The sequence below is a fragment of the Dromaius novaehollandiae genome, chromosome 6 (genome assembly GCF_036370855.1).
Source record: "Dromaius novaehollandiae isolate bDroNov1 chromosome 6, bDroNov1.hap1, whole genome shotgun sequence".
Lineage (NCBI taxonomy): Eukaryota > Metazoa > Chordata > Aves > Casuariiformes > Dromaiidae > Dromaius > Dromaius novaehollandiae.
The window spans coordinates 10,158,769-10,185,597 of record NC_088103.1 but is presented as its reverse complement, the minus strand read 5'-3'; the positions used below and the strand labels follow the sequence as shown (position 1 = coordinate 10,185,597).

The 26,829-nt window shown below is 43.1% G+C and overlaps 1 protein-coding gene across 1 annotated transcript; it reads left to right on the top strand.

Moving 5' to 3' along the window:
* Positions 1–1,152: 1,152 nt before the first annotated feature.
* On the top strand, positions 1,153–26,134 carry LOC112985874 (prosaposin). Its single transcript, XM_064513629.1, has 14 exons — positions 1,153–1,289; positions 11,660–11,793; positions 12,949–13,023; positions 13,702–13,827; positions 14,334–14,528; positions 15,437–15,580; positions 16,092–16,148; positions 18,869–18,982; positions 19,930–20,025; positions 20,245–20,428; positions 20,586–20,737; positions 22,245–22,325; positions 22,926–23,033; positions 23,636–26,134. Exons 1-14 carry the CDS (start codon positions 1,166–1,168, stop codon positions 23,669–23,671), a joined length of 1,626 nt encoding a protein of 541 aa, XP_064369699.1. The 5' UTR covers positions 1,153–1,165; the 3' UTR covers positions 23,672–26,134.
* The last annotated feature ends 695 nt before the right edge of the window (positions 26,135–26,829 follow it).

Sequence of the window (26,829 nt, the reverse complement as noted above, 5' to 3'; positions counted from 1 at the left end):
TGAAACAAAACAGACCGACTTCCTCTACTTGCCTTCATGGCTCCTAACCTTTAAACTGCTAGTAAACCTTAAATGTTACCAACAAGTATGATCCTTGAAAAAGGGACATGTCTGCAGAGACCTAACACAGTAATACTGCTTATGCCCTCGGATGAGGGGCAATACCCTGAAGATCAACACATGTACTTGCACTGTATATCTAACAGAAAAAGATGTAGCTGTGACTGGCTAGTAAGGTAAGAGTGGGGCTTGCAAGGAGTCTGTTTCTCTGATTCACCTCTGTATCTAACTATGGAGTGGTCCCTGTGTCTTCCAGAATTTTGGGTGAATTGTGATGGCCTTATGAAGTAAAAGGAGAATGCCTCAGTTTTGGTGGAGCTGTGTAATGCTGTAAAACACTCCCACCCTCCACACCTTCAAAAAGAAAGGAAGGAAAATAAATGCAACTGAACTGGGAAGCATAGGCCTTGCAGATCATGAGCGCTCCAGACGTGAAGCATTGAATTCAAGTGAGACTGCAGGAACAGTCAAGGCTGTGAGAAGCAGGGGGCTCCCCCAGACCCGCCACCAAGCCGCAGAGAGCCCCACGCACGGGTTTAACAAAATGTGTGAGCTGGTGCGGCAGCTCTGCGCGGTCGCAGCAGGTGTGAGGTACCAGGGCTGGCCCTCAGCTGAGCTCCTTTTGTTTGCTGACCTGGTACAAAAGTATGGCGTTTATTTCTGAGCTAGTTTGTTGTTCCCGCTGGCTGAATGAGTGCTGGGATGGGTCAGATAAGCACAAGGGAGGGGGCAGGACAAGGTGCGGTGTTACCAAGTCGAGTTAGACCGTAACTGTACTGGTAGCTAGCCGTTCCTCGAGCCCCGGGGGCAGGAGGCCGCGTGGCCCCGCGAAGGGAACCAGGCCCACGCAGGGGAGCAGAAGGCGGCGACCGTTAGGGCGCGAGGCGCCGCAGCGCCGGGTACCGTAACGGCCTCAGTCGGAGCGCGCGGCGCTGCCCGCCTGCGCATGCGCACCCCACCCCCTCCCTCCCCTGCGGCGCCGCTGAATCAGTGTCAGCAGACGCGGAGGCCGAGGGAGCATGCGCGGAGCGAGCCGCGGCGGGGGCAGGGACGGGCGCGCGCACGCGCCGGAGGAGCCGCGGAGGGAGGCGGGGAGGAAGCGCGCATGCGCAGTGCCGCCCGGCGCAGGCTTTATATAGCGGGGGATCAGCTGACGCGCCGCATTGCAGACGGGGCTCGGGGGACCATGGCGCTACGGCTGCTTTGTCTCCTCGGGCTCCTGGCGGCCGGTAAGCGACCCCCCCCCCCCACCTTCCCCGTCTGCCGGGGCGGCTGAACCGCTGCTTCTCCCCTTCTCGGCACCCGTAGCCTCGCCCCGCGCCCCCCCCCCCGGGGGGGGGTCTGGTGGCGTTGCCTGGCAACGGCGGCTCGGTGGGGCCGGGGTCGGCGTCGGCCCGGGAGCGGTGCGCGGCGGCCCGCGGGGTCTGCGGCCGGGCCCGGCGGGCTGCGCCTCCCCGCGGCCCTGCGCGGGCGGTGACGGCGCCGTCGTCGCCCGAAATGGCCTCGCTTGTCTTACAGCGCGCGGCCCGGTGTCGGCCGGCGGGTTCCCGAGCGCCGGTGCGTGCCGTGCTGTGTCACTGCGGCCCGGCTGCCAAAAGCCCTCGGGAAGGAGGCCGCGCTGGGGGGAGGAGAGGAGGAGGAGGAGGAGGAGGGGGGGGCTGGCGAGCCGCCTCCCGCGGGAGCGCCCTTCCAGCCCCGCGGCCGCGCCGGGCATGGCTGCGGTGCGGCTGGGTTTCATGCCTAACGGTTCTGCGAAACAGGAGCTCCTGGGGTAGGTGGAAAGGACGGACGAGACTCCCGGGGCTTCTGCAGGATGGTTGAGTGCTTCTATAGGGCCCGGAGAGCTGCCTTCAGGAAAAGTCGCCCAAGAATGACAATCAAATACGTAGAGTAGGAAGAAGGTTTGTAAGAGAAACCTGCCTTTTCCAGTACTTGTAGAAAAATGACTTATTAAGGATGGCAGTATGTCAGCAGGAACGCTAGATTTTTCTTCTAATACGTATCTCTGATTAGTAAACGAATGTGACCTCTTTAAGATCCAAGTAGGAACAATTGGTAGAAACCATATTTTCTTCTTCCAGCAGCTGCAGTAGAGCCTCTACCTGATCTTTGTTGCTCCAAGGATGGAAAGGTGTTAAGCTCCTTTCTGATGGCAAGCAATAGCCTTCTCTGTTGTATGCTTTTAGCAGTCTCATTTTGTGAGTCTCCTGCACCAAATGGATAGCTACTCTGTGGCTGTTTGCTGCCTTGCTGGTTGTTGCTGAGGTGAAAATGATAGGGGCAGGGGAGGGGAGTTGGTACTCCTGTCTTCAGTTTTATGGCTAGAAGTTAGAAAAGACAATGCTTGTATTATTTCCTACTCTGCAGTAACTAGATGGGGCTACAGAAAGGATTCGTGGACTGACTAGAAGGGTGTCTTCCTTAAAGCTCATGGTGTAGAGCTAATCACCAGAAACACCCAAGTTAAAGGTCTAATAGCAGGTGATAGGCCAGGTGATACCTGGCTTTCTGAGAATTTTCTAAGAGACTTGTAAGGGCACAGCTTGTTTGCTGAAGAATTTAGCACCCCCACATTTCATGGAAGTCAACCAGAGAAGAACCAGACTGGCTGTTTAAAAGGCATAGGGATAACCACTTGGCAGACAACAGTAGGTAATAATGCCTAAGGTGGTGTGCAGTTGGTCAATACTGTAGTTTTTAAGGAAGTACTGTTTTAATATGCTTATATATTGATAATTCAAGGAAGAGTCTCAGTCTGGAAGTAGGAAAACAAATGTCATCTTTCACTCTGTTTATTTGCTTTAATAGTTTGATTTTTTGTTCCTTGTCCACACTAAATTAAGTACTGTCGGTTACTTTTATTGGGATTGTTTTTCCTGAGCCACTAAAGTAGGTGTACTGTTGTGCTTTCAAGTAACAAGGATTTGTCTTGAAGTGTTCCAAGTTTCATGTTGGTGCATAATGAGAAACCAGTTTAGCAATGAGAGTTAACTTGGTCTACTAGTTAAATGCATGTGTAGCAGCCGAGCATAGCGGAGGACTTGTTAGGCCTGTCCCTCTTTAGGAAGTCACTGCTTTAACACAAACATCTGTCTTTTCCCAAGTTCTGTTATGACTGCTATTTGACTTACCTATGATAGGATCATGCAGTTTTTCCTTTAGGCTTTGCTGTGTCAGCTGAAACACTGATTTCTTCTACCACGTTAACAAATTAGCTGCATCAAAATCTAGCAACTCTTGTTGTAGCTTAATAGAGTTACTTGGCTGGCTAGGGTTGACCTACTTAGAGTGCTCCTGTGCATCTTGCCTTTAAAGGAGACACTGTGGAATTAAAGCAGGGCATAGAGCTATTGTTGGACCTCAGGACTACTGATGTGCTCTGTGATTATTGCTGGTATTTGACACCAGGAAAAAAGAAAGGCTGGGTGCATAGTTGTAACAGAAGTCAGTTATTCTGAGCTGGAAATATTTTTCTGATTTTTTTTCCTGGTAAAATAACTTGAGTGGAGAATTAGAAAGCTCGACGGCATTTTTTTGTTCCTCCTAAAATAGACTTAATCTTCCTTCTTCCCAGAATTTGTCTAATATCTAACTCTTCTAGTAAACATAGGTAAGAACATCCAGCAAAAAAGGCAGAAATTGAAGGCTGAGTTAGTCTGTCTGATTTTAAGTTTCTGGAAGAGGAAAGTGTAAAAGGCAGATAACTGAGCTTTGGCTAAGCTCAGAAATTTACAGGCTTGTTCTGGTTAGGAATGTGGTTTCTAGCAAAAGCTATGCCTGTGCAGCGATTTACTGTAGATGAAGTCAGGCAGGTGAAGAGACTTTGATGTCTTAAAAAAAATTGTATCCTTGTTTCCTTAGAGGAATAACATAAGATGCTGTGGGTATGAGCTGTCTTACAACCACCGCAAGGAAATGGAGCTTTGATAAGTATGCTATTAAAATGGTGTGGCTTGTGTGTTAACCTGTTCTTGGACAATCTCTTTATTGTTTGCAAAAGAGATATAAATAGAATTCCTTTCCTTTGCATCTGAAGGAAAGGAACAAACTGTTCCACATATTCATGGCTACTAAGTGAAATGTGTAATTCCTTCTGCAGAACTAATTAAATCCATGTAGCCTTCTTGCAATCTCTTTGTGCTATTCACAATACCAAAACAAGTTATGAATAGCCTTGGGAATCCTTAAGAAAGGAGAAGCTGTAGGTAGCAGAACAAAAGAGTGAATAGAAGCTTGTCAACAAAAGTAAACAGCATCCATCAGGTGACTGATGTTAGCGGGGATTCTCAGGAGATTGGACTCTGCTGTCTGAAGCAGGGGGATTTAATCTAACAGACTTGAAGTTTTTTTCTTTGTATCGGTGGGGAAATAGAACCTGCTACTGCTGCCTATCAGTAGTTTTTTGTTTCAATGTCTTGTGGTTGGTCTGATTCTTCAAAGGAGGTTTTGGGACAGTGCCTTAGGACCACATGACAAAAGCAAGAATTCTTTTCTTATATTTTTCTCCTTGTAAGAGAAACTGCTGTGTAGCAGTTTGTGGTAATTGATTTCTTGCCATCAAGATTTTAAGACCCCCTACTGTAAGTTAAAGGGGTACTTCTGTAGTCCTTAAAGTGTGTGTGCATGATGTGCATTTTAAGATAATGCTTGTCTGTGTGTACTGGGGTGCAGAGCAACATTTAATTTCAGATATTAATATTTCTCCTCTTGGAGTGAAGGGGAGACTCAAGTTTGTGCTTCTTGCTCTGACTTTCAGTCTGTAGAGGAGTTTAACAAAAAGTCTGTAGAAAAATTTTTGTTAGAGATGCTGAGTAAATCTTGCAAGAAGATTTCAAGGTTTATTCTTTCTAAATGTAGGAGTTTAAAATCCTTTGACCGTGCTCACACTGGGATGCAAGCTGTTAGTATTCACAGATGAGGCATTTGCACATCTTTCTCTTCTGCTCTCAACTGCTTCATCACTGTATTCCTGGGTAGGTTATTCTTTCACCTCTTGCACCGCAGTTTGTCATTTCCAGGGTCTCCCATAGGTAACTGCTTTCCTCATGGAAGTTAGTCTTTGAAATGGTCCTTCTCATCCTTCTGGTATACTCTGTCTCTGCTCAGCTGCAGTGTTTTAATGTACTTTTTTCCTAAAAGAACTTCCTGTCAAGATATGTTCCATGTCTGGTGTCTTTCATTCTGCACTGAAATGCTGCTCTGGTGGTGTGAAAAGTAGCGTTGCTCCTACAGCTTATTTTGTTGCTTCCTGGAGTGTCTTCAACTGCTGTGCTGTTTTCTGGAGTCTTTGGATGTCTTTGGACTTAACATGCTCTTATGCTTGCACTGCAGTAATGTGATCAATGATCAGGAACTTTGTCTTGTAGATATGGCTCTCTGAATATAATGAGCAGGCTTTTCAGTTCTTCGTGGTGTGAATATACCTGGTATAAAGGGAATGTTGAATACAGAATTTCTACACTGGCATGAAATGCCTCCTTTTCCCTGAGGAGAAGGAAAAAAACTCTGAAGGAATGGGGGTGGAAAGGAAGCATGTTCAAAACTTGTAGGCATATTTCTGCAGGCAAAAATCTTCTCAACTCTTGGGAATAACCCTAACATACTCTGTGGGACTTCTCTCTCCTGATGACTACTAGATGCCCTTGCAGAACGCCCAAATATCTCTTCCAGACTGTTGTGGAATAATCTCAAACAGAAGTCCCTGCTCACCTGGCAACCTCATAGTAACCTCTGGTCAATGGGGAACTGTGGTTCTCTTTCTTTATAGGAGCTGTGACAACTTATGCCACTAGCCAGTAAATTAAGGAATGGCTGGTTAATATACAGGCACAATTTGACTTTATATTGTTTCAGTTGTTAATTCTTAACTGAACCTGTCATAGCTCTTTAATAGTAGTAGTTTTGTTCTGTGACTTAATAAAATAGTGATCCCTGTTAACTAAAGTGGTATTCAAAGCCATTGGAACAGTGATGCTTATTTTTGGTAGCTCCAGTAGGCCTACAGCAGTCAGCAAAGAATTTCCTTTTAAACTTTGGAAAATGGCATTCTTGCAATGCTGACATCTCTTGTGCAAGTGTTAAGGAATAAGAATTCCCCAGAAACAAGTAAAGATAGTACTTCAGTAGTAAAGAGCTGATCTTACTGCTCTACTATCATTAATTCCGTTGCCATTGCTTATGTGTACACAGAACTGCTCCTCATACCACGTTCATCTTCTGGTGAGGAAAGCAAGGAAGCATCTGAGGTATGAGCAGTGTTTTACAGCAGAGGTAATGTACCAGAATGGGAGTGCACTCTCCACTTTGAGCAGAAGCCTGATTATGGGCTTAACTCAAAAGTAATCACTTGTGAATTGTACTAGTTACAAGTATTTTGAGCTTGATTATTTTATCAGTGGATGTTGGACAGGAGGACCTGGATTTTTAACTGACATCTAGAATAACAATAACATCTAGCCGGATTTCATCTGTTCTTCCTTCCTCCTCTCCCCCAAACTGCCTGCATTCTCACAGATACTGTGGTCATCTTACTGTCTCATTAATTCAAAAGTGCAACAGAATTTAGGTGTTGTTAGCATGTAATATGGTTACAGCTTGTAAAATGTCTCTTAAACTCGCTCTCTCTCCAGAGAGGCTGTGGAGTACCAAGCTCTTCAGATAACTTAAGGTCGAGGTCACTCCTTGACTTCTTGACACTCTAAGATCTGGTGAAGAGAAGTAGATCCCACTCAGCTTTTTAAATGTGAACACACTTTGCATTTGCAGCTCCTGAAAGAAGTGGTAAAAGTCAGTAACTGACTGAGCCCAGAATGGAGTAGACTGATAGTCATGTGGCCTATGGGTGTTTTTTGGAGATAATGTTTGACATTACCAAGTGGAGACAAACCTGGGAAAAGAGTCTTTCTCCTGGTAAATACTAATATAATACTAGGAACAAATCAGTTCTGTCATGAAGACTTAAGAGTTGATAGCATCCCAAGTCATCTCCCAGATTTGCCTTCAACTCACTGAAACAAATAGCTCAGTTTCCTTTTCCTGCCAGCTACAAGTTAATTTGTACAGGACTATATTGGTGGTGTTCTAACAGGGTTAACAGGGCTAGAAATAGCAGCTTTTAAGAACTTCAGGGAGGGGGACAGGTTTGGGCGGACGTGACACGTGACTGGAGAGCTAATCTACAGGGAAAGGAGAAATCTGTTTAAAAGTGGATGACCTCAAGTAGGTAAAGAACAATATATGAAATAAAGGGATGCCAGAGATAACTAAGACAGTAATCCCATTGGGTTTATCCAGCAAGCATTAAGAGTTGTGTGAGGTAACTCACAGTGCTTTGTTTTCTCTTGCTTTGTTGCTGTGCAGGGGATGTGAAATACCATGCTGAGACTTCACCTTTCTTGCAGGAGAGATGATTTTGAGGGAACAGGCAAGATAAGCGTTAAGATTCCAAACTATACGAACTGTTTATTCTTCTGTGAACCAGTGGACAACTTCTGCTGACAACTTTCCTTCTGTTGTAACATGAGTTAAAATGTGAAGGGCAATACTGTCTCCAAAATGAAATGGAAGAACAAGCTGAGGAAACAGTAGTGTGAGCAGTAAAGGATTGAAGGCTATTTTCTGAATCTGCAAAATCTGAGTTAATGGAAAGTTTTTGCCTTTGTTTCTGTCCCTGGACATTCAGAAAGGGAAAGTGGATAATGTTGTAGTGAAGATGCATCATCTTATTTTAGAAGTTGAGTTATTGTTATATAACATTTTCAGTGTGTTATAGGACAATGCAAACTTAACTAAAAGTCACTGTGGAGGATGGGAGGGGAAAAAGCCATGCTTAGTACATGCAATCTTTGTTCTATAGCTGTGTTCTCAAATGTGTCAGTGATGTGTGCCCCTAAAGAATGAATTTAACTAGTTAACATTTGACCAGAAAGATCTGTGTTGTACAGATGGAAGTATCAAATGTAAGTTATTTTCTCAGATGGAAGAAACTTCCCCAATGTCCTTTAAAACTGAAAGAATACTTCTGTTCATCCACAGAAAATAGGTTATTGATGAAGTACTCTTCCTTGCATAGGTCAGGTTTCCTGAGTCTGTTGGCTCCTTTGACAGAAAAGCCATGTAGGTATACTGGCACTTCCTTTGCTCTGCTGTCGTATTCAGGAGTGAGGACTTGAAATAATACCTGTAGGGAGGTGTTTGGGGAGTTTTCGTGCATCCAAAAGCTGGTTTTCCGTCTTCTCTGGCTTACAAACAAGTGATGTGCTTGAGGCTTCTCGTACTTCATGGTTTCATGTTTTAAGTTTCTTGTGGCTGCACTTGCTGTTGAGGGTCATAGATAGTGTTAGTGGCATTATTCTCCAGTGCGAAGCTGGCTGTGTGGCCTGCAGCAGTGCTTGAGCAGAATCTGAGCAGAATGTGGCTCTGTTTGTCAATTCTAGTACCTGCGAACTTGCTCTTTTCTTCCAAACTGGTGAGACTTTTGATGCTGGGAAAACAAGGGAATTGGAGGCATAAAGTAGTTAATGTACTAACAGAAATGAATCCTAATATTAAGCCTGCTTTTTTTTTTGGTGTCTGGAACAGAATCATCTGCAGCCTGCACTCTACACCTCAGAGGGTATCAGACTGCCGCATCGCTCTTCAGTTATCTTCTGCTGTAGTGTCGTAACCTTAAACCCTGCTGTTCATTCTGTATCGCTTGCTCTGATTTGCCAGGACACAGCATTATTGACTGGTCTGTTGCGGCACTTGTGTTTGATACAGAAGCCAAGCAGCATGGAATTTAATTTTAAGATGTGCAGCAAAGACAGCTGATAAACATACATTTAAAGCATAGTATTTCTTCTGTCCTGTACCTGTAACAACCAGATCAGAAGCAATGTGGAAGGAGGAACAGGACTAGCTGTTAGACACTGCAGAAGCTGGAATGCAACTTTCAGTTTAGACAGTGACAGATTTTATATTAACAGAAGCCAAGCAAGAACAGAAAGCTATTGGAGAGTTAGAGCAAACCAGTGTAAGTTGCGCTGAACTCCTTGGTGTGATTTCTTTTTAATGGCCTGTTATATCGAGCAGTTAACCTACTGAGCTAGCTTTTCAGGAGTCTTGTTTTATAGTAAGTTTCAAACTGGACAAGATGGGTAATTTTCTTTTGATTTCCAGAACTAAAACCATGGGTTACTACCTGTGCTTTTTAAACAGGGGATTTATGGGTTTCCAACTATTTAAGTCAAGCAAAACCTTGACTCAACCTTAAGGAACTTCTTACCAGTGTTCCAATACCAGAGTCTGAATAGGAGAAAACTTTTTTTTCAACCCAGAGTGTATACTTGCTTATTGTCGTCTTGCCAGAGCTGACTGGTAGATTTAAGTCTGACTTTGAAACTTCATTTTTTAATTCTTGCTACTTTCAGGACAATACTCTTAAGTTAGAGTAGGCTATCTATAAATATTTTGTGACTGTGCACTCTTACAGATTTTGAAGTTTGACTCGTATGGTCTTACAAGCAGTCCTGGTGTGATGTCTTGCTAAAGAATAATACTCAATCTAGTTTCCCTCTGGGAGAGGGCAGGTGGCAAGCTTGCTTTTGTGTGGAAGATGAAGTTTGCAAAGCACGCTTTCTTAAAATGAATGGGTCATTTCTTCATGAGATGCAGTAACAGGCCTTAAATCACTGAAAACTACAGAATCTACATCTGTTGTGCTGTGTTTATCTTGCTCTAACTGATGTATAGTTCCTTTCGACCTAAGAGATACACCGGTAATTTAGCCATTAATTGATCCTCTAATCACTTAAAACCAAGAGATGGGAAATAGAAAAGTGATTATTCCTCTGTCCTAACCTCACTAGAAACTTCATAGGAATCAAAAAGCTTAATTCCTGTTTCTAAATTTAGATAATATACTTTTACAACACTGAGATGTGTGAACAGCACTGCTATCAAAATAAAGGTTCCTAAATGGCAGCTATATAACTGGCAAAATTTGAACAGGCAAAACTCTTAACTTTGACAGCAGTGCCTCATGAGCTTAGACCAAAGCAGACTTCATTGGAGCCCGTCTGCTGTAGGGTTTGTGAGGTGTGTCTCTGGTTACTGAAGTTGTGTTTATTCATAGGTTAGTGCAAACCTAGGAGATAGCCTGCTGAACAAGCTTGGCCTACTCACTGACAAAATGACTCTAGAAAACTGAAGCAAGCTGGGTTTCTCTTCCAGGGGCCTTTGCGAACCAGCACAAAAACCCCATGGCTTGGGCTTGTCCTATTACTACTAGTGCAGATCTTTCACCCTTTCTTAGGGAGACTGTCCATGAGTAGTAGTCTGTGTTTTACTTCTAAACGTCATTGGATGCAAGGCAATTTGATGTGGGAGGTAATGTAGGTGTCTTGCATGTTAAGTTTTCCTGGAGCCTGCCTCTCTGGAGGATAAGGCTGACTTAATTTTTGTAATTGCAACTCTTGTAGGCACTTCCAGTAAACCCTCCTATTCTTATGTTGGAGCAGAGGTGCCGGAAGAGAGACTGAAAGCTGGAGAGTTTATAAAGGGAGACTAAGGCATGGCAAGAACACACAAGTTTTGTGAATTTTGACAGCACTTTAAGATCAGTGTTTAAGGTAATGCCAGCCTTGTCTTCTCAGAGCCTTTTGAAGGAAAAGAGGATATGAGCCAATAAAATGTTCTAGATATAGGCATCTGTGTTCGTAAGTGGCTCTCAAAAGAAAGTGATCCCTCTGGTGTACTTGAATAACCTGTCCTGAAGAGGTCTTGCATGAATGAATAGCATGTTCAAATAATGCCAAGTAATTTGATATTAAGGATCCAACAACAGGAGACTGTGCTGTCAAAAACAAGAGCTTGCTCTCCATTTGTCTCAAGCTTTCTGTACACAGCTGAAGAACTAAAAAAGAAGAAACAGTCTAAATATGTTCAACTGCTTTAAAAATTATTTGGTAAAATATCTCACTTTGCTTTCTGCCCCTCTTTTGCTTTGACTTTCTTGAAATTGTTCACAAACTGTTTCAATCTGTACGTGGCTGTTATGTCCTTCATGCAGTGTGTTGGGGCTTGTAATCAAATTCATTTCCTTGCGCTCAGTTGGTGCGTGAGGAAGAGGGTGGATCAGCTAGGAACGGGTGTGCAGATGACTGCCAAGCAAGGTGTGACTGCTGGTTCAGTTAGTGACTGCAAGGACAGTAGGGCAGGAGCAGGGGTGTTGTATCTTCTGGAATCAGCTCTCTGAGGCGTGGACTTCTGCAAGGAGCAGCTTCTGTTTCATGATACCTGCTAGCATGCGTTCTTCATGTTAGGCATACTGTTTTGCAAAAGGTAAATGGTGGGGGAATGTACTGCTGAGGTGGTGAGGCTTGGGCACTTCTGTAGGAAAGTTCAGCTGCTTGGTTTTTTTGGAGTTCTGTGGTGGTTCTTTGCATTTGGGACTCATGCTAACATTTCAGGGTAAAATTGCTGGATTGAAATGTGTTTAATGTTACTAAACCTAAGTGGCATAATGGAAAGGCAGTAATTATACCAGATTGCATTACCCTGTTTACTTTGCAATGGAAATCATTCAAATGTGCAGTTGAATTTTTTTTTTCTTTGGCAGCTGTGGCAAGCCCCCTTTTGTGGCAGGAGGATTGTGTGAAGGGTCCTGAGGTGTGGTGTCGTAGCCTTCGGACAGCGTCACAATGTGGAGCTGTGAAACACTGTCAGCAGGCTGTTTGGAGCAAGCCTACTGTAGTAAGTATCAACTACTGAAACTTCTTTCCATCTGTAGTTTGGGTGGCTGGTTTCCATGTGCTAATGAAGATTTCCAAGGCTCTGATCAGAGTTCAGTGCTACATCTGACTACACCTTGGTTACTATGCCTTAATTTAGACACTAAAGCTTGCACAACTTGTCTGCTGACTGCTATGACCTGTTTCACAATCACTGAGCAGTATGTGGAACAGAGCTAGTGGTTTTCAGATTCGGTCCTCTGAAAGACTCCTAACTCGGAACCTTTTCTTATTCTTACTGAACCACACCACACTGATAGATCTACTACAATAAAGATAAGTTTTTGTAAGTATCTTCAGTCTTCCCTATGAGATAACATTCCACAAGATACACTGTATGCTAAATCATGAAAAATAAGGGCATAATCTTTGCATTTAACATGGCTTTGCAGGTCACATTTGTACTAAATGCAAGTGCTCCTTTACTAGAAGTAGCTGTAGTTTGCTGTATGGTTTCACAGCTTCTAGGGAAAAAGTGTTTTAATAGATGCAATCAACTTTGCTGCATCTCTGCCTAGAGAAAAGTAGGGGAAGGAACTGAAGTTAGATTGGCAGAGCACAATGAATGCATGAGGCTGAAAAGTTTTTATGCTTCCAGTGTATGTGAACTTGAATAACAATTTCTAGTGCTTTTACGGGGGAAAAGTTGTGTTTAGTCCTCTTCTGGACTGCAAGTTTGAATTCTGTACTCTGCTGCAAGTTCTGCTTCACACAAAACACTTAAGAAAATTCATATGAATCTAATTTTGTCCCAGAACTTTGGAAATCTGGATGCTTCATAGAGCAAGGTAAAGCAGGTCCAGGAGAGGGCTACTCAGGGCAATAAACTTGAGGTTGCATGTGACAGCATGTGACAAGCTGTTAAATTTGTAGATGTGCAATTAGGTGAAAGAAGCAAGTGGTAACATGCCCGATTTCTTATTTTGTCTTGATTTACTGAAGAAATTGGAGGTGGACATGTTTGAAATAGCTTTCGCCCCTCCCTCCTGCAGCTTCAGCCAGTATTTCGTCTTTCACTTTATTTCTTGGTGATCCTTATCCTCTGCATTCTTATTTGGATGCTACATTCAGATGTGCTTAATTCTGTCTGAGAGTAACCCTCCACTTCTCTCCCTAGAACAGTATCCCCTGTGACTTGTGTAAAGAGCTTGTAACAGTGGCTGGCAAGGTTTTGAAGGACAATGGCACAGAGGTAAGCAGAACTCCTTTTTTTGTTCAAAGGTGGTAGCTGGCTTCCTTGTCACAAGGTCTCAAGTGGAGGAGGCAGAAGAGTAATCTCAGTGATGTTTACCTAATCTAAACAATGAATGTTGAAAGAAGCCAAAAGACACAGGATAATGCTTTTAAACAGCCTAGTCTAGTATAGACTGACAAATTCTAGAGCCTTCTGTCTGTAACACATCTGTGATTAAATGTTTAGTTCAATTGCTCTTGGGTCAGTGGGCCATTGATCTTAAAAGGTAGGATACTTCAATCTCTAGAAGTGGATGATTACGTAAAGTGGACTTTATTTTAGTTGCATGACTTCTCCCCTTGTTCTGTTGTGAACCCAGAGCACCTGGTGTAAACAAATCTGTATCTGTCCCACTAGTCCATAATTCCACCTCTTCTTCTTGCATTTAAATGGTATATGCTAGTAGGACTGTGTTGTCCAGGCCTTGCAAGAAGTATTTCTTGTTTTGACTTTGGCAATGTCTCACAAGGTCCAGGACTAGAGAAAATAAACCTGTAATGTGAAACATCATTCTGGTTTTGCTTGCCAACTCTCTTGACCTGAGTCGGGGGGCTTTTCTGGGCTTTGTCATGCCTTTTGAGAATGGAAAGAGCTCTTCCGAGGTATATATCGTCTATGACCTACCTTCTCTTACAGGATGAGATCCGCTCCTACTTGGAAAAAACATGCGAATTTCTTCCTGACCAAGGCCTTGTCTCTGAGTGCAAAGAAATCGTGGATTCTTACCTACCAGTTATCATGGATATGATCAAAGAAGAGCTAGTAAGTAGATTACTCAAACATTTACAAATTGTTGGAAACTGTGCCCCTGTTGATGCCTGAGTTTCTCTCCTCAGTAAGGCTGCATATGAGCCTTTCGTCCTGTATTGATAACTAGTGTTGCAATTAAATTTCTCAAGTCTTATAAGCCACTATACAAAGACTTGCCTTTATTTTACAAGCAGATGATCCACAGGCTCTGTCTATTCTCTTCTCTTGGTTTACAGGGAAAGAATAATTGTTTAATGCTTCAGATAGACCTGTGGAATCATCAAAAAACTGCTTTAGATATCTGAAAGTTGCTGCAGTAAATATTTTAAAGCTCTCTTAATGTTTCATGGAGATGAGCACTGGGGATTCTGAGGAAACCAGTTTAAACATGAAGACTACTTCCTTGCTGTGAAGCTTGCTTTGTGTTGTGTTTTTAAAGCTGAATGACTGTCTTTACTCTAAATGTCATACAAAAATGTCATCAATCTAGAGCTTTATGCATCTCTTGTCTTCCTTAGGATAAACCTGAAGTAGTATGCAGTGCCCTTTCGTTGTGCCAATCCCTTCAGAAGCACCTTGCAGCAATGAAACTTCAGAAACAGCTCCAGTCCAACAAGATACCTGAGCTGGACTTCTCTGAACTGGCATCTCCATTGATGGCTAATGTGCCTCTTCTCCTTTACCCTCAGGACAAAACCAAGCAAGAGTCCAAGGTGAGGGTGCTGTCGTGTTAGTGTGCAAGAGTGAATGTTTTCCATTCCAGAGCTTTAGTGCTTCTTTGCGTAAGAGCTTAGTGATGATTATTGGTAAGGGATTGTCTTACTGGACTCAGATTAAGCCAACATGTTTCACTTGAGTGACTGTCCCGTGGTGAATTTTGTGCTGCTGCATATAGACTGCTACCTTTTTCCTAGCCTGCCTGTTCCAAGCTGAATAAGATGATAGCTGCAGCCGCCATAGACTGTAGGCATAACCTTGAATTAAGTCTTGTGCTGGGCTCTTCCCATCCACAACTGTGGCAGTCAGCTGGTCTTACTGGAAACAATTTCTTTCAAAAGCAGCTTTGGCATCAGTACTCAGAGGATTCTCCTGCATCCTAATTAATGCCTTGTCTGTGTCCTTCAGAGGAAGCACTTGTCTCTGAATCCGGAGGTGACAAACTGGATGGGAAAAGAACTGAAAAGCTGGCGGGGGGAATAGATGAGACAATGAACCTGCAAGTATAGGCTGAGTCTTGATAATAAGCTTGAGTCTGGAAGTGAAGCAGTTGAGTGAGTAGAGAATACTGTTGTGCAGTATTCTCTGTGTGGAGCTGGTGGATCTATCCACAATGTAGAAGCTTCCCCCCGTAATAAAACCAAGGGATTTTGGAGATTTGGTATCTTAACAGTTATCTTGGGTTTCAGAGCTGAGTAGGTGTTTCATCCCCATCTAGTGGCTGGTGTGCATACCAACACATACCAGTAGCTTGTTTCTCTTCATATTAGCTCAAGTTTTTAAGCCTTCTATAAGTATTTATGAAAGTGTTCTTAAAAGCTCTTATATAACTTAGCTCATTTGGAAGCACCGGCTACCACTAGGCAAAGATTTGCCATTTTGTCTCCTTTCTTTCTTCCCCCAGGGGACTGGGGACGTATGCAAAGACTGCATTCAGCTAGTGACCGATCTTCAAGAAGCTGTGCGGACAAACTCATCTTTTGTGAAGTCATTAGTGGCTCATGCCAAGGATGAGTGTGACCGTCTAGGACCTGGAATGTCTGATATGGTAAGCTGTCTTTTGTTAAAGATATGGCCCTATGTAGGAACATAAAACAGCTTGTGTCTTAGTCCTCTCAATGTAACTTCTGTTTAATAAAACAAAAGAGAATGTAAAACATGTAGGATATGTTGCACAGTATGATGGCTCAACGCTTTCTGGTCAACAAGTAGCAGGGGGAGGTGAGAAACAATGGGTGTGGGGGGGAAAAGAAAACTTAAAGCTGCTGCTAGCCCTTAAAGGCATCTGCCCTAAAAAATGACCTGCCAAGATAATGTGGTAATATCATGAGGGGGAGTGCACTGAGAGGAAGAGAAGGACTCATGAGATGAACAGCTTAATGTGCAGCGCTTGAGTAACGTGAAATGCCATGTTATGTTTGGGACAAGTCCTAGAAGGCAACAGCATAGTTATTTAGCAGGGCAGGCAAATGAATACTTTGGAAAGTATAAGGAAAATTTTAACTGTACAGCTGAAGTGACTTTATTTACAGCAATATTTTCTTTCCCCCTTCCTGCAGTGCAAGAGTTACATCTCTGAATATTCTGACTTGGCTATCCAAATGATGATGCACATGGTAAGATCAGCAGAATATAATATTTGCTGTCAGTTCACTTTTCTGCTTTGTGTAATTAACTTATTTGGAAACAAACACCTATTTTTACAATAAAACTCTGGGGAGTGCTCTCGGTCTAAGTCTTAGTATTAACTCTATGAACTTGGCATTTAGTCAGATAATAGATTTGATCTCAAGATGTGTGCCACTTTAACAGTGTGAAAGACTAGTTCTTTAAGACACAGTAAAAGAATCATTATGTACATTCCTCTATACTCTTTATCTCAGTCTTGTACTTAATTCGCTTTTATCCTCAAAATAATCGTCTTTGTCATAGCTGGTGAACTTGGTCCAAGTAAGTGTTAGAGAGAATGTGGCAATTAGAAGTTAGAATTAAACCTCACTTCTCTGGAGTTGCTAATGCAAATCTTCTGCTTTCTGGGCTTTTGATAGGAGCAGTGGAAAGTGAGTAGCACCAGTTTTGGTCTTGTGCAGCAATATATTTTAGCTCTGACCACTTCCGTAGTGCTTTTTTATCCAGAGATCACAAAGCTATTTAAAAAAGGGTAAACTTTTCCTTAAAGGATGCAGTTCTGAGTTTTCCCAAGTAATGTAGCAAATTATTGGTGAATTTACAAATAGAGTGCATGACCGACTTGAACACTTGCCTCCAAAACAGTATGTACAGGATTGGAATTACTTCCTGTATGATTTGGCTGCCTGAATTTGGCCAGTGGCCTTTGTTTTCGGTTCCTAAAGGCTACTTAAATCTGTTCATATGCAGTTGGGGAGGGAATGCCTACCTTGGAAACCAGCTCTTGCTGGCACAATTTTTGAACATAGCAATGGAATAAGACCGTACCTTGCATCTGGCTAAGTGTCCTTTGAACTCTTTGGAGGCAGACTTACCCAGGATGCTTTAGTAGCTTGAAATAAATCATGCTCGTTAGCACTGTGCTGTTAAATGTGAGTTGCTCTAGCACTGCCAAAGTTTAAGTGGTGGATCTTTGGGGTGGGAACCACATCATATTTCATCTTCAGGGAAAGAGTATATGTGGTTCAGATGCTTTTTTCTTAACTTATCTTTAATTTCTCCTATCTTTCTGTCTCCAATCTCCTCTGTCAACAGAAGGATCAGGTAGGTGAGCAACTTGCCTGTGGTGAGACTTTGCTTTTCTGTTAAAGGGCTTGTAGTTAACTTGCTAGTAGCTGTGTACATGGTATGATTGTACTCAGTTTTGACAGATACAAGGGATATTTATGGGATTAAAACAGGGAAGAGCAAGAGACTTCCTTCAGTGGATCAGTCCTGTTTCTAGCTCCAGACACCAGTTTGTGTGATACTAAGATTTAAGCTTGATTACGGCTTGGCCAGTGGAGCAGAAGATATGCTTACCTTCATATAAGAAAGGTGTGGAAAATGTTATGCCAGTGGCTCCTGTCAGCTTCTGGTTTTAGGTTGGGGGTCAAAAGGGCTTGAGTAAAGCTGTCCCTGGCTTTTCTGTTGGGTGACCTTTAAAACTAGGTTGGTGGTATAGATGTTTAGGGTATATGAATTAAAAAAGAGGATGGAGGAGGCCTTTAGACTCCTGCATCCTAGAGCTGTTCAGGCTTTTAATTAAAACAGTCCTGGGGGACCTTGTGTCTGTCATCTCTCTATGGGGGAACGTGTGTATGTGGTACTGCTGTAGCATTAATATCTGGAAATGCTTATTATAGTGCATGAACCAAAGGGCTTGACTTAAAGGTACTGCCTGAAGTAGTCTGAAGCAGTGCTCTGTCTTTGAGATACTGCTTTTGCCTGTGCATGAGGTTATGGCATGATACATAAACACGTAAGCCTCTGCTGTATGCAGCTTGATGCCCTGGTGACCGGGTAGAGTGTGACCTTTTGTCCACAGGACTGAAATAACTCTTAGCTGAAACAGCCTTTCTAAGGGGAAACTCAAGTTTTATGCATTTCTCTGTACAGTCTTTTCTCACTCTTGCAGCAGTTTGTCTGCCGTGTATGTTCAGCACTTATTTTCTGTATTTAGTAATGTCCTCAAAAACCTTTGAGAAGGACCCAGAGCCCTTTGGAAGGCTTTATTTTGCTGCCTTTTCTCTTACCTGTGAGAAGAACACTCAAAATGCTACTTTTGTAGACCCTTGCAGAGAGGGGATTCCTGTAGGGTTAGGTTTCAGTATGGTAACTTTTTGCTTCTTATAGGCTGTGATCAGTAATTATGCAGGGATATATGCTACTGATTGCATAAAAGTAACCTTATTGCATGCTTTAAAGAAGGTAGTTTGTGGATGAGAATTCTCTTCTAGGCATTTCTTTTACTACTTGGGTGACCTCTGAAGTCAGGATAATTAGCATCTTCTATATGATAACTTAAGGCTTTGCGGGGGTGGAGTAGCTTCACAGATACGGGTCTGATGTGGTGGTGGTTTTTAAGTCAACTCCTTTGTGAAGGGCTTTCATACTGTGCTAGCTCATGGTAAGTGGGTTTTTAATGGATATGTCCTAACCTCTTCCTAAAGTTGTTTACTGAAACTGGAAATTTTACCTGGTAGCCATCCTAACTATAACCATATCAAATGCTTTCAGAATACTTGAAATAGAAGTAGTCTTAAAACATGGCTTTAAAAGGCTCCATCACAACCTATGGTCTCTATTCTTTTTGCCCTCACACGTGCTCCATAAAAAGGGCAGAGAGTCATCTAGACACTTTAATTGATTATGCATTTCTTTCCAGCAACCAAAGGACATCTGTGCCATGGTTGGGTTCTGTGCTTCCTTGAAATCTGTTCCTCTTCAGAAGCTAGTGCCAGCTCAAGTGGTTCATGAAGTAAAAATGGAAACTGTGGAGGTAAGATGGCTGCCTTAGTACTCTCAACAGCTTTGTGGTCCTTGCTGCTTTGCTGTAATAAACTAGATGAAGCAGAAAAATAGACTTGTGTGTAGAATAATCCAAACCACACAAAATCTTGGTCTCTTCCTGTTTCTGAGGCTTTTCTGTGAAGTAGAAGAGCTGACTGATTTGTTAGAATAGCAGGGCTTATGTCAAACCAAAGCTATAAGGTGTTACTTCAGTGCTGAAACAAGAATTCTATTTTAATCCTGAAGTATAGCAGCCCTTTTAAATCAGGGGGCCAAACTCTTGCTGAATTTGAGTTTTGCTCAATATTTGGAGTTATCCTTCAATCCCTTTAAAAAATAGGACAGCAGTGCACATACAGATGAGTGTGGTCAGAGTCTGAAGCTGAGTTTGGACAATGCACTTCAGCTTCCCACGGCCTTTGGGTTGAGAATTGTGCCAAGTTTTTTCAAAAAAGCTTTTTTTTTTTTTTTTTTTTTTTTTTTTTTTTTTAGGACAGTGTTAGCTTCTGATTAACAGACTCGGAATGGAATCTCCTTCAAGTCCCTCTATTTCTAGGCTGCTTGTGCAAGCTTGAGGAAGCTCTCAACTCTAATTTAGTCTTCAACTAGTAAAAGACAAACAAAAAAACCCCCAAAAAACAGAACACTTCCTACTTCCCTTCACTGTAGCCACTGTTGGGATGATTACTTCTCCATGTCTACAGGATTCAGCTCCCTGCCGTAAATGACCAAGGGGTCTTAATTAACTGTACAAAATACTGCTCATTCACAAAGGCATTTTACTGAGGGCTTGAATTTGGCTCATAAACTGACTAGCTAGGTGTCATGCTGCATCTGAATTTAAATGCTGTTAGAGGCTTAGTTGTCTATGTCAGATGTGGTCAAGTGTTGACTTACTGTTTTGTATAAATATTATCTTTATTCTGTAATACTTAGAAAACATCGGTTCAAGAGAAAACATTTTCTGTGTGTGAAATATGCGAGACCATGGTGAAGGAAGTGACTGGCCTGTTGGAGAGCAACAAGACAGAGGTGTGTAAGAGGAGAAAACAGTAACTCTTTCAAAGCTTTGGCTAGAATGGTGCTGTATTATTGCTGCTTTGGAGGTGGAAGGTCGTTCATTTATTGCTTGTTTTCATGCAAGTGAGATTTCTGCCCTCCTTGGGCAGGAGAAATAAGTAAGCAAGTGTACATAAAATTGAGTTGGATTTCTGCTTCCTTATTTGCCATGCATTCTTCATTATGTTCCAGGAGGAGATTGTACGCGAAATGGAGGTGGTCTGTTACCTCTTCCCAGCAAGTGTCAAAGAACAATGCAAAGACTTCATAGAAGTCTATGGCCAGGCTGTGATTGACATGCTTTTGGAAGCAACAAATCCTGAAACTGTGTGTGTTCTGCTGAAGTGTTGTGCAACCAACAAGCCTCCTCAGCCAGGTTGGTAATGCAGAATCAGCATAGTTGCAAAATGAGCTAGTTTGCCTGTGATTATATGTTCTGTCAAGGACCTGTGCTTTAGTCTGTTTAGCTTGATGTTGCCCCCTCTCTTTCATTTGGGGGAACTGCACAAGTGTTAATCTTTTTTTCTTTTCAGTTTTAGTGAAACCTGCAGGTGGCTTCTGTGATGTCTGCAAGATGGTAGTAGCTTATGCAGACAAAGAACTAGAGAAGAATGCCACAACAGCTGAAATTGAGGCTTTATTGGAAAAAGTCTGTCACTTCCTACCAGAATCTGTCAGTGACCAGGTAAAGCACCTGTGCAGAAGGCAGGCTAAAAGGAGCTGTCCCTGTTCTGTTTGGTTATATAGATCCCACAGTGACAGATATGCTTACCTCACTTTTTCTAGTGTTTCACCTGTGTGCATAGTACTTCATTCTCTCTGAAGTGTCTTTACTTCTCCTGTAAATGTCCAGGTATTCATAAGAGGTCTCTATTTGGTTGTCTCTAGCTAGAGCTGTTTCATCCTGCAAAGTAGAATTTGGTAGAGACCCAAGGCAGTCAAACTGGCCACAGATGCAGCTGAGGCTCAGACCTCTGTTCAGCAACCTGATTCTTCCTAGGATTTCTCCCTTCCTAGTTAGGACCAAAGGGTAGAAACTTCATGTGTGGTAGAACAGAAGGCAGGGGCAGGTTTGTTTGGAGACCGGTCAGATGACCACATGGGCCTGCCTTCTGGTCAAAAATGGGTGGGCTACAAGATTAACAGATGACATGTTGCAGAGTATTAGGAAAGCTGGAGAGCACTACCTTATGCTGGCTTGTATAAAAATAGTCAGCATAATGCAGATCAGAGCTGAAGGAATCTCTCCTGCCAGCCTCTAGCAGAAGGTTGGAGTGCAGCGCAGTTTCATTCCCTGTCATTTTGGGATTGGCACCCCTTTGAACAGATGGACTTTCAAAGACCTGAGTCAGCTGACTGAATTGTACTAATTTGCAGTCAGTAATGGTTTGTCTGGAAATCCTCTGAGAACAGTGTGTGGGAACTGCTGAAGGGATTAACAAAGTAATTGGAAGTATGCTGGCATAATTCCAGTGAGATAGCAAAAGGCAACACCTGCTAGGCCATTGCTATCAGGATTTACCTGGAAGCTGTATTATGTGGCTGCTGAATACCAGCAAGAGGTAACTACTTAAATTTAGTAGGCATACGATATACAAGCTTGTAAGTGGCTATGAAACAGCTACTCCTGACTGCTATGAGTTGGTTATAGTTGTGGTTTGTTTTTAAATGCCACTAGTCTCTGCTGAGGATGCTGACATCTTTCCGCACTTTGGAGAGCTTCCCTCTGCTAGAGGGCTGATGGTTATTGATGGGTGGAGTTAACACTGCTGCTGCCTGTTCTGAAGCTGACAGTAATTGTGCTAAAACTGAAAGAGGCGTTGCCACTTTACTGCCGTCTTGTTCAGGATGTTTGTCTCCAGCTTGTGTGCTCATCCCTGAGATGGCAGTGGTCTCTGACCATCCAAGACAAAGCTTTGCAAATAAAAACCTGTCCTGCTCGGTTCTTTTGCCCCTCCTGCACATAGCCTCATACACACTCATTATGTCTGTAGAGAGAAACTGGCAGGTATGAGCTGACTAAGTGATCTCGCTGTGGTTAGTGTGGTACTGAGTCCTCGATCTGCAGAGCTCAAGCCTCTGTTTGGAGTGTTTTCAAGAATAGTGTACAGGCCTGATGGAGGATACAGCCTTGTGCCTCTGATCTTCTCAGCCTTTAACAGAAGAATCTCTCAATCTGTGTTTTGTTGCAGTGTGTTCAGTTTGTGGACCAATATGAACCAGTGGTTGTGCAACTCCTGGCACAGATGATGGATCCCACTTTTGTTTGCACTGTGAGTATCACACTTGGTTCCATTCAGTATGGGCTCTGCCTCAGTCCTGCCTCCTTTTCTGTATGCCTTACATTGCCTAGCAGGCAGACTCTGCTAGAATAAAAATTAGCATGCTGTGTGAATGCTTGGAGTAAACTTGGTTGTACAAGGCCTCAGGCATAATGAATGGGCAGCTGTCTGCCAGCCAGCCCTTGTGCAAGCAAGCATCGAGGACAAGAGCTGTCAGCGGTTATCTGCTGTTAAAGTTTGGTGTCAAGGTACAGCAAGCCCTGAACCTGATGAAGTTAAAATTACACTCCTTGAAAAGGGTTCCCTTCCAGAAGCTGTCCATTTCTCAAAACTTAAGTTACTACAACTGTTTTTGCATATTAACTTTTTCATCCTGTCTTACTGTTTCAAATCTGCTCGTTCAGTTGCAAGCGTGACTGCAGTAGGGAGATGAGCCCGCTGTTGTGGGAGCTCCTGAGAATACTGTGTGTTGCCCTTGTGTTCCCACCCTCAGGAAGTAGCTGGTTAGGTGCATGCTCAGATAAAAGGTTGGAGTCGAGGTCTCTTGGTGCAAATAGAAAGATACTGACTTTGCTGCTGTTCTTCTCACAGAAACTAGGAGTCTGTGCATCAGCTAAACAGCCTCTTCTAGGGGATGATGCTTGTGTCTGGGGTCCAGGTTACTGGTGTAAGAACATGGAGACTGCTGCTCAGTGCAATGTAAGTAAAAAGCAGGGCTTTCCTTAAGATTCCTTTGATACCACCTCACAGACTCTTCTGGTTTCTATAGCACACTCTTTAAGTGGACGAATTCCACTTCCAAAAAGTGGATACTAGCTAGCGGTGATTACTTGAGTTGGACTAGAGGCTTTTCCCTAGCCCTCAGTTTTCTTAGAGCAGACTGCTTCCTCTCACCTTTACTCCTATTTCCCTACCCCTCTGCCAGCATTTCAGAATCCCTAGTGAGGTACAAAATGAGCTGTGTATTTAGTCTTGTGTTCCAGCAACTGACAGAACATGCCATGGTCTCTGATCAGGCTCTTAAAAGTTGGCTTTTGGTGATGTTGGCTGATGCATTCTTTGCCAAGGTGCAGTCTTTAATGGTTAAGGGTCATCAGCCTTCTTCCCTGAAGCTTCTGGGAACAAAAATTATTCATTATAGTCTTCTCTTGAATCATTTATTTTAAGGGGGGGGGGGGACAACCCAGACTTGCTCCCAAAAACCTTGGCTCAGAATAAAGCATTGAATAGTACAGGTAGGTGCACTCTTTTTTGCGAACAGGCTTCCCCCCCAATCATGTATCCTATTTCTCTCCCTTTAGGCTGTTGATCACTGCAAACGTCATGTGTGGAACTAGAAGAAGTATTTCCAGTTCTGAAAGTTTGCTGTGACGCCTGAAAACGTGGGCTGAGGCTGGTGGAGAGCTGCACCTCCAACATCCCTCCTCTGCCTCATTAACAATTTGACCTTCAAGTTCCTTTATTGTAACTTTTCTGTAGCAGTGCTGCTGTTGAAGGATCAGATCTTCATTGTTCACTTAAAGATATTTCTGATTGTACAGTTTAACTCATTATGCTCCTAAAAATAGTCAGTGTTGTAGATCTTAATCGGTAGGCTGAAGTGTTTTTAGGTGCTGAGAATGGCAGAGAAGGTGAAATGAGACAAGGCTATTATCTTTTAATTAAAGAACAAGACAGTGACTAAATTTTCAAGTGTCTTTCTGTAGTCAGCATTTGGAAGATTACATGCTTTGCATTTTTAACATCTGCCTGGAATATTAACTTTCTGTGTAACTGTAGGGGAACTCTAAGGGGTAATGTTGAGTCCCTGACTCCCTTTGGCTGGAATTCTCAAAGCTTTACAAATGTAGGAGGGGACCTTGTGCGCCCAGCAACTTTCAAAGTAACAGGTACATAAAGTACACTTGCATTTGAGTGACCACACTTAGGACTTGGGGTGGTGGTGTAGCTAAGGAAACCCTCAGTCAACATTTGGATCATGTCTTTTTTTTCTTTCCTTGGGCCAGTTGGTTGAAACATGGGTGTTCCACTGTCGGGCCCTGTAGAGACTTGTGGGGTGTGTTGACATAATTAGGGAATGGCTCCCTTTTGTCTTGTAGTGGCTCAATTCTGCTTAGTCTTGCAGCTTCCTACATGCAGCCAGCCTGGTGCTAGGGAAGTAGAAAGGGCTGGTTGATAAAAGATGAAGGGGGAAAAAAAGGCACTAGGGTCTATGCTTATGTCAAAATGAGTTCAGTATAAAAGGCAGTATGCATGGAAAATGGCTTTATTGTAAACTGCCATTTCTTTCCTTGCTTTGTTTTTCTGTCATAGCGTATTTCAGTCCTAAAACTTCAGAGGAGCTATGAGGTTTGCTAGCAGGTTCCATTACTGCGATCCATTCAAACTGACACTCATGCTTTTGAATAGTTTAAAGTGTAACTTTTTTTCCAGAGTTTCCAAGCAGTAATGGGAATGCTCTGAGTCACCATCAGCAGTCTCTGCTGGCTAATGTACTGTAGTAGGTGCTTGACAGCTTTATTGGACTACCTGGCAACCCACCTTTACACACATGCAGTAGAAAGCATCCCACTAAAATGGCCCTAGCTTCTACTATCTGTGGTGCACAGATTCTCCATCTTAGAGTTGTGACTCTTCCCATACTAGAACCTTTTACTGTACAAACTTGGCTATTGAAGTAGTGGAAAGATGCCCAGAAATCCAAGGTTTACATAAGCCTAGCAAAGTGAGGTCTTGAACTGTCTGCAGTTCCTGAGCACATCCTCATGCCTGTGCATTGCTGAGCGTAGAACAAGAAGCCCAAGTACAGAAGACTGCTACCTGGGGAACAAGTCAGGCCCTTGAGGGTAGGGGAGGGCAGTAAGGATCATGCTTCTGTGACTTCCCATGGACTGTGTAGCCCTTACCAGTAGGAAGTGTGTAATTCTGGTTTAGTTGACCCCCAAAATGCAGGCCCCGAAGTAGCTCTGAAAGACCTTTGGAGAGGACACAGTGGGCAGAGGTGGAGCTTTGAAAATTCCAGTCCCATTCAGAAAGGTGCCAGCAATTGCTTCTAACTGTGGTGTCTTGGGTGAGGCAGGAGCTCTAGTAATAATGCTTTAGGAACAAGCAAACTAATTTTCATGGAGTTTAACTGAAAACCACTCAATTGCAGCTTTTTGTTACTTGTACATACTAAATGTCTGGGCAATGTTGACAGATATCGATACTGATTTGTCTTTTCTGTTTGTATTTGTACAGAACTCTGAACTGCTTGTTGCTTTTAAAAAAAAAAAATCCCTAAAGATGTAAAATCTGAAGCTTTCTGTCTTGGCTGGCTTGTGCGGTGATTCCAGTGGTGTGTATCCTAATTGGGGTAGATATGCTAGACAGGCAGTGGGCTCTCTTTAGCATTGTTGCCCTAGAGGTACAGGTTGTGTTACACCACACCAGGAAGGCCATGGTCTTCAGTCTTTTAAACTGGATGGCATTCTTTAATGTGGGTTTGTGGGGTGGGGGGTGGAATTGACCCTTGCTCTTACAGGCTGGCAAAGTTTTAATTGTCTTGGTTTTTAGCATTGAATAACTCCTGTTAGCAGCCTTCAGGGCAAGATGAATTGGGGAAGCTGTATGCTGATGCAAGGAAATCTCTTTGGTTTTCTCACTTCCTGTGGAATGTTGCACCTGACCTGCTTGAGTAATGTGTGTTGGGGGGGGGGAAATGTGGTTGCTTTATAAAGAACATTGTCTTGATTTTTTTTTTTGTTGTTTTTTTGCACAAAGGCTTCTTTAATGAACAATAAACTTCTGTAAACCAGTAAGTCTGTTTTATTGACTTGATATGTGCTAGCTGCTGAAAGATCTTGTTAGCTTCTCTGCTGCAGAGCCGGAAGAAGGCGTGTTTCTCCATTGATGCTTTTGCAGTAAAGAGAGCGAGACCAGGAATCTGAAGCTGAATGGCAGGGTTCAGGTTCCTATTTGGACAGGCATGATGCAATGTAATAGCAGCTAATCAAGCCTCTTACATAGAGCAGAGCACAGCTGCAGGTTAAAGGCTTGCCTAGGATTGCTGCTGTCAGTCTCTCTCCTGGGTGAATGCAATGCCTGCTGTGAGGCAATGTCAAGGTGTTGCAACTTCTCTGCGCTGGATGGAGGGAGTTCTTGCTGGAGCTGTTTGATATCAGGCCTCAGTGCTGACTGGCATTTTCACAGAGCTTTCCCTTGGCTTTTGTCCTTTTGATTTGCTCTGATGGGATGCACTTTTAAATGCTTTTAAGCTATGACCTGGCTGCCTCTAAATAGAACACTACTTCACATGCTCTAAATACAATGTTATTTAACATGCTCTAAATCTAATTGGTCTGTGATATCTGAGTCCCTTAAACTTTGTAAGGCAGTGATGCCTGCTCTGGGCTCTGTTCAGTGTGCATGAAGGAGCCTGGATTTAGGCTTTGGCCAGGGCTTCCCTAGCTTTGCCTCCTGTTACCTGCAGGGAGGGGTGAAGCCTGCTTTGAGC